The sequence below is a fragment of the Nyctereutes procyonoides genome, unplaced genomic scaffold (assembly GCF_905146905.1).
Source record: "Nyctereutes procyonoides isolate TBG_1078 unplaced genomic scaffold, NYPRO_anot_genome, whole genome shotgun sequence".
Lineage (NCBI taxonomy): Eukaryota > Metazoa > Chordata > Mammalia > Carnivora > Canidae > Nyctereutes > Nyctereutes procyonoides.
In genome coordinates this window covers 65073803-65090888 of record NW_026575140.1, presented here as the reverse complement: position 1 = coordinate 65090888, position 17086 = coordinate 65073803, and the positions used below count along the sequence as shown (strand labels likewise).

Below are 17086 nucleotides of genomic sequence, written 5' to 3'. Positions count from 1 at the left end.
CCTTCAACTTCGCCTCTCGCGAGACGGCGCGAGATTTCGTGGCGCTCGGGGCCAGGCCCCAGGCGGAGGCCCGGCTGCCCAGCAGGGCCGAGCGGCCCGCGGGCCGGCACGGGGGGTGCACGGGGCGCCGCGGGGGCGTGCCCACAGCGCTGACCTCGTCCCGGGCACTGGAGCGGCCTCGCTCGTCCCCCTACATGGTCACCGGGGCTTGCCCACGCCAAAGAGCTCATGCAAACGCCCGGGGAGTCGGCAGCGGCGAGTGGGGAGGAGGCAGCAGGAGCCGACCTGACTTGCACGAGGAAGCATCGACGCCGCGAGCACCCCCGATCCTTCGGATTAGCCTTTGTGGTTCCACCCGCGGCGGCCACCCGCAACGAATTTAGCTCGGCTTAGGCCCGGCGGCTCGGGTTCCGCGGCAGCGTCACGTGACGCGGAGGGCGGGGGCGCGCTCGGGAGCGAGCCTAGGAGCCGGGCCGCCGCGGCGGGCGGGCGGCAGCGCCCCCCCTGCTGGCGGGACCGGAGAGCTTCCCTGCGCCCCGAACCGCTACCCCCACCCCGGGCCCGGGCCCCGCGCGTGCAGGGGGCGCCGCCACCACCCCCACCCGAGGCGTGGACCCTGCGTGTGCAGCGAGCCGGTGTGCAGGGGGCGCCGCCACCCCCACCCGAGGCCCGGACCCCGGGTGTGCAAGGAGCGGGTGTGCAGAGGAGACGCCTGTGACAGCTCGCTCGGCTTGGCTTCGGCAGCTGGGTCAGTAGGAACTGGCACATCGAAGGCGTCCAATAGATGTTTGCTGAATGACTGAATGAGTCACTCTGCACGCGCAGAAGTGACAGCTATTAATATTTCCAACCCAGAGTGCCTGGCGCTGAAAATATCCATGCAAGGTTGTTCAGGCACTGAGTATTAATGTTGGATTTCCTGAAGGCACATGATCCTAGAAGGTACTCACCATAAAACCCCAAGCTTTGGCCTTTTAGACCAGGAACCACTGGTTCGGGGAAGAGAATATAACTCGCAGTAGAACCTACATACAGTGTCCCTGGTTTTTATACCATACATGTTTACAAACAATATTCCTTCCTACATCCATACTATTTTAGGGGGAAAAAATAATAAGATCTATGGAGCAGAATGCAGCCAAGAAGAGGCATGAAGTTTGCAACGTTGCAGAGAGAGACCCAAGCAGGCCTCCCTGGGAAGATGGCATTTTGAGCAAAAACCTGAAGGAGGTGAGGGGCAAGGCCAGGCCCTGTGTGCAGGAGCATTCCAGACGGGGGATGGTGGGTTGGCAGGTTGCCCAGAGTGTGGGAAGAACAATGAGAAGGTTGGTGTGTGGATGGCAGAGACAGAGGAGAGCAGATCATTCAGGGCTTGGTGGACCCCCCGTAAGTAAGCACTGGCTTTGGTTCTGGGTGAGATAGGCTATACTGCAGACTTCCGAGCAGAGGAATGGCAGGATCAAACTCTCTCTACCCTTGTAAATCGTAAATAGAAGCAGAAGGGTCATGTAGGAAGCTTCCCCAGTATCTCCTTACATAAGACATGATCGTGCCACCTAGGTGTCCTCACTCTGCAAATGACTTCTTAGAGTGATCTAGGCGTGATTCAACCATGACAGGGTAATAGAACAAGGACTCAGATCCACTGGGCCTGGCATGTCCTGGCAGAATGATAAGGGAGGGCTTGTAGAGGTGACCTGACTGGTACAGTGATCTGGCCAAGGTCACACAGCTGGGTCAGAGAAAAGGCCTAGTCCACAATAAACTATGTAATCAGTTATCTTTGCCAGGGAAACTGGGTTTTATCTTCAACCCTAAGCCAACTCCACTGCGCAATTTAAGGTGTAAATTGATAACATTATAATCAACCTGATGCATCAGTAAGATGACAGGCTGATAAAGTAATTGTGTTAATTAATGGCTGACACTGCCTAAGACTCCAATTAAGTAATTCATTCTTGTTGGGCTGCCTGTGAAGTACTAGACACCAAAATACAGGATTTAAATGAGCAGAGAAGACCCATGCCATCTTGAAGCTTATTGTCTAATAAAGGAGCTGGATGTTAAGTATAGTTACATCAAATATTACTTAATTGGGGGTGTCTAGCTGGCTCAGTTGGTGGAGTGTGTGACTCTTGATTTTAGGGTTGTGAATTCGAATCCCAGTTTGGGTGCAGAGAAATTACTTAAATCCTGCATTAAGGGCACCTGGGTGGCTCAGCAGTTGACCATCTGCCTTTGACTCAGGGCGTGATCCCAGAGTCCTGGGATCGAGTCCCACATCGGGCTCCTGTGGCCTGCTTCTCCCTCTGCCTGTGTCCTTTCCTCTCTCTCTGTGTGTCTCTCATGAATAAATAAATAAATTTTTAAAATATATATATACTCTTGCAGTCCTTTTTAGACATAATAACTAAAAAGTCAAAGCCTGTGATTTGTAAGAAGAAACAAAAAGTTTTTTGCAGGCAAAAAGATAGTATGTAACATTTAATCAACATACAGCTTAATAAGAGAATTGGTGAAAACCTAGAGGGACAACAAACCTAGAGGGTTTACAAGATTTGGGGGTGAGAGGAGAGAAACAGACCCAAGAGTTGGGGGATGGCTGTTGGGCTTCCCAGACCCCTGGAGAGCACACAGAAAAAGAGCCCACCTCAAGACTGCACCACTGCCTAATACCAAGAAGACGCATGGGGCCAGCCCTAGGCCTAACCCAGACGTGAATCCAACCATGGCCCTGTGTCAACTTCTATTCTCATTCCTAAGCCTGAAGATCCTTCTTTGCTCTGCCAGGGAATGTCACACATTACCAGAGCTAAGCCATCTGCTGGTAGCCTCTCAGGAAGGCTATGTCAGAGGGAGCCGCCTTCATACATCTTGTAAGACAGTTGTCTGGCCTTCAGTCAGCTCTCAGCCCACGGCACTACTTTATACAGATGACTCCCTCTTCCATGGCCCCGAACACTTTTTTTTTTTTTTTAAGATTTTATGTATCTATTCCTGAGACACACACACAGAGGCAGAGACACAGGCAGAGGGAGAAGCAGGCCCCATGCAGGGAGCTCAACCTGGGACTCAATCCCCGGTCTCCAGGATCACACCCCGGGCTGGAGGCAGCGCTAAACCACTGAGCCACCCGGGCTGCCCCGAACACTTCTAAACTCCATTCCCACCTCTAGAAAGTGGGGCCTCAGGCAAGATGGGTGGCTGGGGCAGGGTGTGGGAAGGAGAGGAGAGCCCCACTAGCAGCTGTGTAAGACAAAAGAGAACCACCCCGAGATTTCCACCCACAGGACCAGGTCAAGAGTGAAACTTCCACAGCTCACTTTATGCACATCACTGGTCTTGCAAATGTCTTCAACAACCCAGTCCCTTTCCCCACCCATCATGCAGAAGCAATATAGTCACGACCTTGAATAAACCCTTCTATCTTTTCCATGCCTACACCCAGGGAGCTGAACATCACCAAAGAGCCCTAAACCAAGTCCAGTGGTTTCTCTTGAAACTCCCAGACTTGGGGGCACCTGGGTGGCTCAGTGGTCGAGCATCTGCCTTTGGCTCAGGTGGTGATCCCGGGGTCCTGGGACCAAGTCTCATATCATGGTCTTCAGGGGAAGCCTATTTCTCCCTCTGCCTATGTCTCTACCTCTCTCTGTGTGTCTCTCATGAATAAATAAATAAAATCTTTAAAAAAAAAAAAACCTCCCAGACTTAGACCTCAGATGAGCACGTAACACAACCCAGTAATCCTGGCATGTTTGTCTCCAGTAGGTTTACTCTTCCATTCCATTCCCTCGTACACCTACTTCATTTCAAACCTCTTACTCCCCTACCTCCTCCGTCCATACTTCACTGCAAACATAAACGACATCTTTCTTTTCTCCTCCACCAAATCTTGAAACTACCATCCCTCCATTTGCAATTCTTTTCCCTGATTGAACTATATTGGCCAGGCATCTACGCCAACTCAGGACCAATGCTTCTTCCTGTATTCTGGGTCCTCCCTCAAGGGCTCCCTTCTCCCAGCACACTTCCACCTCTCTTGTATCATCAATTGTTTTTCCACTCTCCTATGTCATTCCCATCCCCGTAAAAAAAGAAAAATCAGTTCATAAGCATTTTCCACCTTGAAAGAAAAGAATCCCTCCTCTGACTCTCTTGCCAATTCTAATGGTCGTTGCCCTGATCTTACTGCTCGGCACCTTTCAGTGCCGCTCTCCACTTCCCGGTCCTGAAGCACTCTCTTCACTTGGCCTCCATGACACCAAATTCTCCTTTTTGTTTCCTATCGTCTGGTCTGTTTCTTACTGCATGGCTAGCCCCTTCCCTGCCACTTCACCTTGATGGTTATAGTTCTTCTGGGCTTCATCTTGGACCCTCTTCTCTCCACACGTCTCCTTTAGTGATCTCATCAAGTCTCCTCATGCTAAATATCACCTATAATGCTGAGAACTTTCAAATACATCTTTCCAGCTTTGAATCTCACTCTTGGATTCCTGATTCATATACCCAACCACCTGTTGGTCATCTTCAGATCTCATAAACATCTCAAGTATGACACGTTGAGAGGTTGAACTTTACCTGAGCCCTATACTCCCAGAACACAGTGATGGTTAATCCCCTCAACATTTTGTTCTCCAGAAGTGGCTTCCTACAAAGAACCACCCTTCTCCATATACCTTAAAGTGTCCATTCTTTTTAAGGATTCTCATAAAACTCACAGATGATGCCCTCATTTACCTGTGACAAGGCCGGACACAGGGCCTCAAATTCCTATTCTTTGTCTCATAATGATTAGCTGAACTGTTTATCACCTCCTGCAACTAGTCAGACATAGAGACAAATGATTTTCGTTCAGATGACTGGCTAAGACTCCCCCTGATTTATTAAAGTACCCCAAACTTTCAGAGCACCCCATGAATAACTTATCTACACTTCCAGGCTAAACCATCCTGCTAAGGCACTCTGATCTTGGATCTGGCATACTCTCCCTATTGCAATAGCCTGAAAAAGGTTAGTTTCCTTATTCGCCTGGTGTCATTACCTTTGCCAATGAGCGAAATAGAACTTCTGATTCTTGTCTCTGTTCTCTGCCATTTCCATACCTTGACCTGGTCTGCACCTGCTCCTCTCTCACCGCCGCCCCTCCCCCCCCAAGGCTTCTCTCGCTCATCTTATTTATTTATTTTTTAAATAATTTATTTATTTATTCATGAGAGACACAGAGAGAAGGAGAGGCGAGACACAGGCAGAGGGAGAAGCAGGCTCCGTGCAGGGAGCCCAACATAGGACTCGATCCCAGCTCTCCGGGATCACGACCTGGACTGAAGGCGGCGCTAAATCGCTGAGCCACCCGGGCTGCCCACTCGCTCAGTTTAAAGCACCATCCTCCACCCCTACAATCAACGTATCAGCAAATCTTTGTGTTAGGGTCAAAAACCGGGCATCAATCTTCCTTCCTCCTTTCTCCCCACCCCTACAATCAACGTATCAGCAAATCTTTTTTTTTTTAATTTATTTATTTATGAGAGAGAGAGAGAGAGAGAGAGAGAGAGAGAGAGAGAGAGAGAGAGGCAGAGGGAGAAGCAGGCTCCATGCAAGGAGCCTGATGTGGAATTCGATCCCGGGTCTCAGGATCGTGCCCTGGGCCAAAGGCAGGCGCCAAACCGCTGCGCCACCCAGGGATCCCCCGTATCAACAAATCTTCTTAAGTCTGCCTCCCAACATATTCTGAATCTGTTAATTCCACTCCACATCCCCTGTCGTCATTACATTAAGCCAAGGCAACTTCAGCAGATCCCTAACTATGCTTCTCAAATCCGTGCTCTCGACAGGTGTTATAGGTTGGAGCCGGTGGAAGGATCACCCACCACTTGCTATGTTGTAAATCCACCAAATGATACATTAGAGAGCCTGGATCTAATTTGGACCACTGAAGGATTATTCATTTCAATAATGACTCTATTATTTAGGGATAACAGTCTATATATTCCTTGTGAGGAAAATGTTCATTGATCCTGTCATAACTATCTCCTTTGTAGGCCATATAAATCAGTCAGCATTTTGCTCATTTAAGTATTTTTATCCTCACTGAAATCCATTTTAACTCAGCAGAGACAAGAAATTCACAAATATCTATTTGAGGGCTTTTTTATTTTTTTAAATAAAGATTTATGTATTTATTTTAGTGGGGGGAAGGGCAGAGAGAGAACCTCAAGCAGACCCCCTGCTGAGCACAGAGCCTGATGTGGGGCTCAATCCCATGATCCTGAGATCATGACCTGAGCCGAAATCAAGAGTTGGATGCCTAACAGACTGAGCCATCCAAGTGCCCCCATTTGGGAGCTTTTAAAGTATTGGTCAATCCCTTTGAGCCATGAGGAACTAGTTCTATTTTTAAGTTTCAGAAAAAGGATAATCCACAACCTTACTGAAAATTTTTGTGGCCTACTTACTAAAGAGAGAAGAGACTAGCATTGCATTATTGTAATACTGAAGTAAACCTTTTATATCCCTAGGTATACTTTAAAATCCAAAATATAGATATTGGTGAGGAAAAATGAAGTAATTATTCTCTGCTTTAGGGATAAGAAAGTATTTTATAGCATGCCAAATATTAAAGAAAAAGGAACTTTCTATTAAACATAATGGAGGCTTAATAAATATGTCAGTCTAGCTATGGTCTTGTCTCACTCAGGAGTCAGGACCCTATTTAACAGTTTTATTGGATGAAATTTCCGGAAGACATGAAGATTGTGAAGATACCTAACATGTATAAAGGCAAGAATTTAAAATATCTCATGGCAAAAAAAAATATTAAAATAAAAATAAAAAATAAAAAAATAAAATATCTCAAATGGGGGTTCCTGGGTGGCTCCGTCAGTGAAGCATCTGCCTTTGGCTCAGGTCATGACCTCAGAGTCCTGGGATCGAGTCCCATGTCGGTCCCCCTGCTCAGCAGGGAGTCTGCTTCTCCCTCTCCCTCTGACCCTCCCCCTGCTTGTGCTCTCTCTCTCTCTCTCTCTCTCTGTCCAAGAAATAAACAAAATCTTTAAAAATAAAATAAAATATCTCAACTGGCTGGAATAATGGGCTAATGTGACAATATTTAGTAAAGAAAGGAGAAAAAACTAGTCTCATGGTCAAAAGCCACATGAGTATGAGGGGTTAGGATGGCAGGCAAACATTGGTGTCTGTAAAAACACTTAAGCATTTTTTAACCTGTGGGTTCAAGATTCTTTAAAATATTCATGACCACCCCAGGGTCTTATTTTAATAAATTCTCACATTTTGGTACAAGCACCTTCATTTTAGCATTGTCAATAAGAGCAGAAAATATTTTTTAAAAAACATAAAAATATGGCAATACATGAATGGTTAAATAAATCTTACGAATATGTAACAGGATATTATTTAGTTATTAAAACTCATAGAAGGCTATTTACATGGGAAAATATTCAGAATATGATACATGAAAATACAGGGTATTTTCAAAGTTCCACATAGGTACTAGAACTCTAACTTTGAAAAAACAAACAGACCCTACAGTTCTATTTCCTACTCTGAATAGGGGGAAAACTGGAAGAAAATATTCAAAATTTTACCAATGCTTGCCTGTGGATGATGGAAAATGAAATAATTTTTATTTATTCATTTAAGATATTTTTAAAGTAGGCTCCACAGCCAGCATGGAGCCCATTGCCAGACTTGAACTCATGATCCTGAGATCAAGACCTGAGTTGAGATCAAGAGTCAGAGGTTAAACAACTGAACCACCCGGGTACCCCCATATTTAATTTTAAAATAACTCTATGATGCAGGGGTGCTTGGGTGGCTTAGTTGGTTAAGCCTCCAACTTTTGATTTTGGTTCAAGATCTTGGGCTCATGGGATTGAGTCCCACATTAGGCTCCAGGCTCAGCACAGTCAGCTTGTTTCTCTCCTTCTCTCTCACTCATGCATGCTCTCTCTCTCTCTCTCTCTTAAAGTGATGAATAAAATCTTTTTTAAAAAAACTAAAAAATAAAAATTAAATATGATAATGCATGTTAAACAAAATATATTACACATATAAGCACTCAATACATGTAACAATTAGAGCTAATACATATAATACTATACGTAGTGCTCTGTGCACTTCACAAACATGAATACTTTTAACACTGGAATTAACCCCCCCTTGTGGAGAACTTAAGTATCATTTAAACTTCACATCCAGGGGCACCTGGGTGGCTCAGTGGTTGAGCCTCTGCCCTTGGCTCAGGTCATGATCCCAGGGTCCCAGGATCGAGTCCCACATCATGCTCCTCGCAGGAAGCCTGCTTCTCCCTCTGCCTGTGTCTCTGCCTCTCTCTCTCTCTCTCTCTCTCTCTCTCTCTCTCTGTGTGTGTGTGTGTTTCTCATGAATAAATGAATAAAATCTTAAAAAAAAAAAAGAAAAAACTTCACATCTGGCTCATACAAATGATCTGGTAGAAGGGAAAAACCAATGATGCAGAAGATGGAAGGGGGGAGCTTACCAGAACCCTTGCCCTGATGAGGAGAGGGTATGGCCTTGGCTAGGAGCATGGACAGTCACACAGCTGCAGGATGGACATGATGAGGCTGTTGGAAGCTGATGAAATAGTTGGAAGTAGATGAGCCGTTGGAAGTGAGAGTTCTCTTCTGGTCGCTCTGCCACTCAAGTTGAAAGCCTGACGATGAGGACATTGTGAGAAAAGAAGATAGGAAATTATTATTTACGATGGTGGGAGAATAAAGGGACTGAGGAAACACATTCTGATTCCTAGGAAGCCCCAAAGACACACTTGAGACTACCAGTCCTGAATTTTATTTTGTTAAAGATTTTATTCATTTATTTGACAGAGAGAGAGCACAAGCAGAGGGAGCTGCAGAGGCAGAGGGAGAAGCAGACTCTCTGCTGAGCAGAGAGCCTGATGTGGGGCTCCATCCCAGGACCCTGAGATCCTGACCTGAGCTGAAGGCAGACACTTAACCAACTGAGCCTCCCAGGCGTCCCCTAGTCATGAATTTTAGTTGAGACTGCTCAGCATAGCTAAAGAAACTAAGACTCAGCAGGGGTAAGTGAAGTGCCCAAGGCCTCACATTCAGCGGCTCAGATGCAGGTTCTAAATAGGTGTAGAACAGGATGGAACAACACCTCAGAGTGTTGCTGAGGGCGGATGATGGAGGAAGTTGGGCATACATGTATAAATATGATGTAAGCATGACAATGGACCATGGGATTGAAGCTGAGTTGGGACCATGAAGAACAGTGAAAAGTTAGAAGGATCAAAGTACTAGTCTAAGGATTGTAGCCAAGATACACTAGGGGACTGAGTTGACAGGAAACATGAGGAGGGGGTTGAAGGGTGAAATCAAGCTCAGGCTGTTAGTGGTTGCAATGACTGGTAATGACAAGGCTGTGCTATGATCTGGAGAAAGGATAGTTGAGGCAGGATGGAGGACAGGACCCTGGGAGAGAGGAGGTTAGGGAATTGAGAAGCTAGGCATCCCAGATGCTTCTGGCATCCTAGTCACATCCCTTAACCCGTTTCTGATTTCAGCAGCAACTATGGTGGAGAACACTTCAGTCCTCCCCTGACAGCTTCCCACCTCTCCTCTCTGCTGTCACTTCAAGGTCTTCTCCCTGAGCCCAGGAGCCTCTAGGTTCACAGGCACGTGCAGCCAATGTGAGGAAGATAATGCTTCAGGAAACAACCCTCAACCAATAGGGTCAGGAGCCAGGGAGTAAGGGACCCAGCTTCCAGTCCTTTGAGAGACAATGTTGTCAACGGACTCAAGTCTCCTGTGTTCATGGTAGTGACCTTCATGCCACCCTTTACAAAGGATTTTCCATCTTCTCTGTCTCATTCTCCTTGCTCCCTAGTTCCTGATTCCTGGATTATCTCCCAAATAAACTACCGGTATGTCAAGTCCTTGTTTCAGAAGAAACCCTACTAAAACACCAGGGTATTCATAATCTTCTGTGTTAATATTTAAATCACTAAGAAATATGATAAGGGTCATGTTGGAGAGAACGATAGTCAGAACTTTAATTAAGGAGAAAGAGCATGACCTAGGGGGTTGATGTATTACTGTGACAAGGAGGGCTAATGGGTGGGTCGTCCATTGACACCTGACTCAAAACTGAGTGCTTCTAGGGAGAGAATGATTTGGAAGTGGCAGCAGGAAGCAAAGAAGACCAGCACACGGACTCCAGGCTGGTGGTACATCAGCCATCCTGTGAGAGATGCAGGAGAAGCAGTGACTTCGGGGGTGAATAAGAAAGTAAAGAGTTTGAGGATACAGAGGGTTTTATTGCCTGTCCAGAGGCTTGGAGACTGGGGTAATGGGAGATGGAACCAGAAGGGGGTAAGTGCCAAGGGTAACTGAGGCATTGGGACTTCTTGTGGATATAGACATAACAAGGCTAATGGCATAATGAGATTGGTTTTAATGGGATAAGAGCAAATAATGGGGGTGAGTCAGGCAGTAAGGCGGGGTGGGCATCTTGCCAGAAACAGAGTTCTAGCATTCCCTCTTCTCTGTGACAGTTAAAAGTGTGGAAACTGGGGAGGGTCTTCCTACTCCATTCAAATTGAGAGGATTCTTGGGAATTCTCTCTCTCTCTTTTATTTAAAGATTTTTATGTAATCTCTACACCCAATGTGGGACTTGAACTCACAGCCCCAAGATCAAGAGTTGCACACTCCATCAACTAGGCCAGCCAGGAGCCCTAGGAATTCTCTTGATCCTTATTAGAAGGGCAGGGAACCCAGGGAGAAACATGGGCTGAAGTACTGAGAATTCTGGAGAAAAATTTTTAAAAAAGATTTGCTTTATTTATTTGAGAGAGAGAGAGAGAGAGACCGTGAGAGAGAGAGAGCATGAGTGGGATGGAAGGGTACACCGTTGAGCAGGGAGCCCAAACTGGGGCTTGATCCCAGGACCCTGAGATCATAAACTCAGCCAAAGGCAAGACACAACCAACTGAGCCACCCAGGGCACCTCTGGGGAACAAATTATAATATATAATATATAGTTTGAGGCTAATGTTCTCAAAACAACTGGTGAATTGTCACCTATTCTTTCCAGCTTCTTCATTAACAATCGTTTAACCAACACCTGAAGCTTATGATTTAATTGTATTTTCTAGACAAGGATGAATTAAATAATATGAGGCTTATGATATTCTACTTATATAATAGAAAGTAACCCCCAAATCCTGAAAAATAGAAAAAGAGTCTAAAGATGAAAAGTATTGCAGGGATGCCTGGGTGGCTCAGTGGTTGAGCGTCTGCCTTTTGCTCAGGGCATGTTCCCAGGGTTCCTGGATGGAGTCCCACATGGGGCTCCCCACAGGGAGCCTGCTTCTACTCCCTCTGCCTGTGTCTCTGCCTCTCTCTGTGTGTCTTTCATGAATAAATAAATAATATCTTTTTCAAAAGAACAGTTTTGCAAAACAACACCATGAGGCCCCAGAATCGTCAATTCTTGAAAAACCAGTGATTGGGTATATGATTTCTGGAACCAACAGGTATTTTATTTTATTTTTTTGTTTATTATTTTTATTTTTAATAATAAATTTATTTTTTATTGGTTTTCAATTTGCCAACATACAGAATAACACCCAGTGCTCATCCCGTCAAGTGTCCCCCTCAGTGCCTGTCACCCACTCACCCCCACCCCCCGCCCTCCTCCCCTTCCACCACCCCTAGTTCGTTTCCCAGAGTTAGGAGTCTTTATGTTCTGTCTCCCTTTCTGATATTTCCTACCCACTTCTTCTCCCTTCCCTTCTATTCCCTTTCACTATTATTTATATTCCCCAAATGAATGAGAACATATAATGTTTGTCCTTCTCCGATTGACTTATTTCACTCAGCACCAACAGGTATTTTAACCAACTTGTTGGGTTGTATCCTATGAACATTCTTGGAGTCGAATTATCTTCCACCATATTAGCTCGTGGCGGTGACTTGGGATTTAGTGCTCCTCTTGTCTGAAGATGGTTTCACAGAAAAATTATCAACAGAAACATGCTCAAGGCATGTTTTGCTTGAACTGTGGGGTCGAACCTTCACTTCGAGACCGGATTTTTCTTCTCTTCTCTGAGGCTGCCTCATCAAAGACGCAAACTCTAGATCTTTGCTCCTGTCCCATCTGCGGATCTCCCCTGCTTCACTCTCATTGTATACCCTAACTCTTCTACATGTAGGAGAGGAGTGGTTAACCTGCAAATGAGTTCCAAGTTTTCTGACATTTCTGCTGGGCCTGTTTGTTTCAGTGCCCAAGTCAACCTCATCCTTTTCCCCTTCCTCTCCCACCGAACAGTTCACCAGCAGGTAGAAACCTTCCTCCTTGGAAAAAGAAGAGGAGTCAGAGGTCTTAACTCTGTATCCTGGCGTCCACCAGGGAGTACTGTGGGATTTGCAGCCCCTGGGGTGGGGAGTGTTCAAAGCTCCATCTCATGGCCTCCCCTAGTGGTACATCAGTTAACTGCAGAGGCAGGATCTGCTGTCTCAGATGACCTTGACTTTGGGCTTAAGGGGGATTTCAAAGAACCTGGAAAAAACACACAGACACCCTGATACTTCTAATACTTGTTTCATTATCTATAATTACACAGACAACTATTCACTTTCCCAGTACCAGAAAAAACAAGCAACTTTATCTTGCCTAATTAGTGCTAAGTAGAAGAAGAAATTAGCAGCTGTTGGCCAATTATAACTTTTTTTTTCATGCTATCACTTGGAGACCTCACATCTTATTAGAATTTTATTTTAAAATTCTATAATAATAGAATTTTACTCAATAATAGAATTTTTACTCAAGCTACTATCATTCAAAAGCCTTATCCAATTTATTTTTTAAATTGTTTAGACAATTTGCAAGATAAGGATGAATTATGAAAATAATATCTTAGCAATAGAATTTACAGACTTTCTACCCAAAACTCAATTTCCTAATTGAATGAAACCCAAAGTTAATTGTCAAAGTATTTTTCTGTGCTAAAGCAATCCAGTCATTGTAGCACAAAGGATGTGTCTGCTGTATTTTGCTTAATAAATTACTTATGACTTATGAAATTAAAACATTCCCAGGCTTCACAACACTAGGCAATGAAGTCACATCAATATATTTTTCAAGTTTATTTATTTTAGTAATCTCTACACTCAATGCAGGGCTCAAACTCACAACCCTGAGATCAAGGGTCACATGCTCTACTGACTGAGCCAGCCAGGAGCCCTGGTGTCACATCAATATCAAAACCTAACTTTTGCCACTTCGTGCACCAACCTCCATTTATGCCCTTCACTCTTTTGTTTTATTTTGTTAGTCTCCAGGGAATACTTCAAAATGTTCAGGATCAATGCTGGTTGTATTCAGCCTCACTAAGCTCCATCGTTTACAATGCATTGGTGATTTCAGGGGTCCCTGGGTGGTTCAGTCGTGAAGGGTTTGCCTAGGGCTCAGGTCACGATCCTGGGGTCCTGGGATCCTGCCCCGTGTTGGGCTCCTTTTTGGTGGGGAGCCTGCTTCTCCCTCTCCTTCTGCTGCTCTCCTTCTATGTTCTCTCTGTGTCAAATAATAAATAAAATCTTTTAAAAAACCAAAACCTGGGACAATCTGGGTGACCCAGCGGTTTAGCGCCGCCCTCAGTCCAAGGCCTGATCCTGGGGACCTGGGATGGAGTCCCGCATCAGGCTTCCTGCATGGAGCCTGCTTCTCCCTCTGTCTGTGTCTCTGCCTTTCTTTCTCTCTCTCTGTGTCTCTCATGAATAAATAAATAAAATCTTAAAAAAAAACCCAAAACCATAATGTATTGATGACTTCAGATAATACAGTTAGAAACTAATTATGCCAATGGACAACAAGCACAAGGGGACCAATAGGGCATAAAATATTTATGGTATGGTAGTAAAGCTATGCTGGAGAATATGTCTTGAAAGGGAGGCCAAGTGTCTTCTTTTCTTCTCTTCTCTCTGAATAGAACTCACCCCCGCAATTGCCAATGGGGTGGCTGGAATACAACAGCCCTTCTTCAACTCATGCAGCTTACAAGATACTATAGCTGGAGTCCATCTGCTGGACATATACAACAATCAGCTCAGACTAGCAGGGAAACTTCTTACATTTACCTTTTATTTTTTTAAAGATTTTATTTATTTATTTATTTATTTATTTATTTATTTATTTGAGATAGTAAGAGAGAAAGAAAGAGAGAGAGAGCTTTGGGGCTGGGCAGAGGAAGAGGGAGAAGCCGACTTCCTGCTGAACAGTGAGCCTGATGCTTGGCTGGATCCCAGGATCCTGAGATCATGACCTGAGTTGAAGGCAGATGCCTAACTGACTGAGCCACCCAGGTGCCCATACATTTACCTTTGATATGGTTTCCCCTAAATTAATTTGTATATTCAATAAAATTCTGATAAAATACTTACATGATTTTTTTTTTGTTTACAGAAACTTGACAAGCTGATTTAAAATGTATTTGGAAGAAACATGTAGAAGAACAGCAAAAAAAATTTTTTTAAAAACAAAGGAGAGGGATCCCTGGGTGGCGCAGCGGTTTGGCGCCTGCCTTTGGCCCAGGGCGCGATCCTGGAGACCCGGGATCGAATCCCACGTCGGGCTCCTGGTGCATGGAGCCTGCTTCTCCCTCTGCCTGTGTCTCTGCCTCTCTCTCTCTCTCTGTATGACTATCGTAAATAAAAAAAAAAAAAAAAATTTAAAAAAAAAATTTAATATACATCTGTAAAAGGCAATGATTTCAATCTAAAAACATGACAATAGGGATGCCTGGGTGGCTCAGCGGTTGGGCGGCTGCCTTCAGCTCAAGTTGTGATCCTGGGATCCAGGATTGAGTCCCGCATTGGGTTCCTGCGAAGAGCCTGCCTCTCCTTCTGCCTATGTCTCTGCCTCTCTCTCTCTCTCTCTCTCTCTCTGTGTGTGTGTGTGTGTGTGTGTGTGTGTCTCATGAATCAATAAATAAATCTTAAAAAATAAATGAAAACACAACAATAAACTAATATTGTACTAAACAATCAACACACCATGTCTTGATATCATTATTTAATATTCAGTTTTCCCTGATGGCTACTTCTTTTTTACAGTTGAATCAATACAACCCGAACGGTTAATATTCTAACTTGTAAACTTCTGAGATTCCCCACTCTGATGAAAGGTGTGTTGTCCTAGCTTGCTGTCCCCTGGCAACATTCAGTTGTCTATTCCCTTGGGGATTGCCTAAATTATAGGGAGCCACTTCACTCAAGGCCCAACTTCTACAACTTATCAACAAAAGAATAAAAGGCTGGGCCATCACCACCTAACTCTGTCTCAGAGTCAGCTTCCTGAAAAATCTGTCCTGTGACAGTTGCTACCAGGAAGAAGAGTTTCAACAGAGAAGCAGCTATAATGGGGTTTTAGAGCTGAGTCACTTCTTACTATTATGATGAGGACACCATCCCAGATTGTTAACACTTTGTCCGGTGGTGAATTGATTGAGAAATGCTGGAAGGAAAGTCATTAGCTGGTGCACTATATAAGGTGTCTGAATAAGACAGGCCAAGTATAGGAAGGTAATGATAGTAACTATAAGAACAATGGTATTGGGTGGCTATCGCTAAGTACAAAAAAAAGATGTTGAAAATCTGAGAGCGTTAATTGCCAATTGCAAACTACACGTGAGACTCAGTCTCCCTGGTAACTTATACAGAGGCTGTCATCTCTTGACAGTGGGAAGGTAAAGGCCCAGGACTTACTCATCAGAGTAGCTGAGCTCCAGAGAGACTTCAACTCTGACAAGGCAGGTCTTCTATGCCACAGTCAGGGGCCTGGTTGAAAAAGAAGGGGAAGCTGACCCGTGGCCTGAGGACATCCAGTCCTCAGACATGACGGCCTACAGAATCTTGAATCATCAGACTTCCCAGGACTTCCCAGACTTCAGGCCCAGGACTTACTCATCAGAGTAGCTGAGCTCCAGAGAGACTTCAACTCTGACAAGGCAGGTCTTCTATGCCACAGTCAGGGGCCTGGTTGAAAAAGAAGGGGAAGCTGACCCATGGCCTGAGGACATCCAGTCCTCAGACATGACGGCCTACAGAATCTTGAATCATCAGACTTCCCTTCAACCTCTGAGCCTGAGAGCCCACCCCTTCCCATTAAGAACTTGCACTTGGCTTGTTGATGATGCAGAGATTTTTTTTCTTTCAAAAGGCAACATGTGCTTCCCCTCCAGGCCTGAACCAGGGTTAAGACACAATATAACCCAGTCAAGAATATACTGGGCCTGATAAGGGAGAAAAGAGACTACATCCCAAGAGAAACAGCAAGACTGCCTATACATGGTGGCAGGTCCTGGGGGATTGGGCATGCTACTAGCTTCTGAATGTGCTTAATCAATAGGCCAGAAATAGGGTGGATAAGGGATATATTATTGATTTGGGAGCATTTTCACAGGATCTTAGATTTATTTTTTTTTAATTTTTATTTATTTATGATAGTCACACAGAGAGAGAGAGAGAGAGAAACATAGGCAGAGGGAGAAGCAGGCCCCATGCACCGGGAGCCTGATGTGGGATTCGATCCTGGGTCTCCAGGATTGCGCCCTGGGCCAAAGGCAGGCACTAAACTGCTGCGCCACCCAGGGATCCCAGGATCTTAGATTTAATGCTCTGACAAGAACCCCAGGAAATGGTACCAACTTTCTCATAGGTTGCCCTCCAGAAACAGAGAGGAAGTAATGTCACTACATGAAGTTGGAATGCTAGAACTGTTATGACCGATAGCAGAAGAAAGGGTTAAAATGCTCAGAGAAGTAAGCTTGCTGAAGTGGATGTACAATGTAGAGTGGAAAATTCTCCCAGTGGCAGTGCTTCAGTGGAAGGCCTGGAGGATACATCATATACCAAGGCAAGAAGGAATGTCCTGGTAAGAGGGTCAGCTGTATCACTCACTAAGTGCAGGTATGGCTTTCCTCTGTAGGCTATGGCTGGTAGTAGGAGAGGTCCTACAGAACTGGCTTCCTGATAGGAACTGGGCTAATAGGAGTCTAAAACAACAAACACTAGGTGGCAACCCTTAAC

General features: G+C 45.1%; 1 protein-coding gene across 1 annotated transcript in view; it reads right to left on the bottom strand.

The window, feature by feature from the left end:
• Positions 1–2316, bottom strand: part of CUL5 (cullin 5) — a 93819-nt gene extending 91503 nt beyond the window's left edge. Inside the window, 1 exon segment of the mRNA XM_055305756.1 lies at positions 3–2316. Within this exon segment, the coding sequence (XP_055161731.1) occupies positions 3–230 (228 nt within the window). The 5' untranslated portion in view covers positions 231–2316.
• Between the last annotated feature and the right edge of the window lie 14770 nt (positions 2317–17086).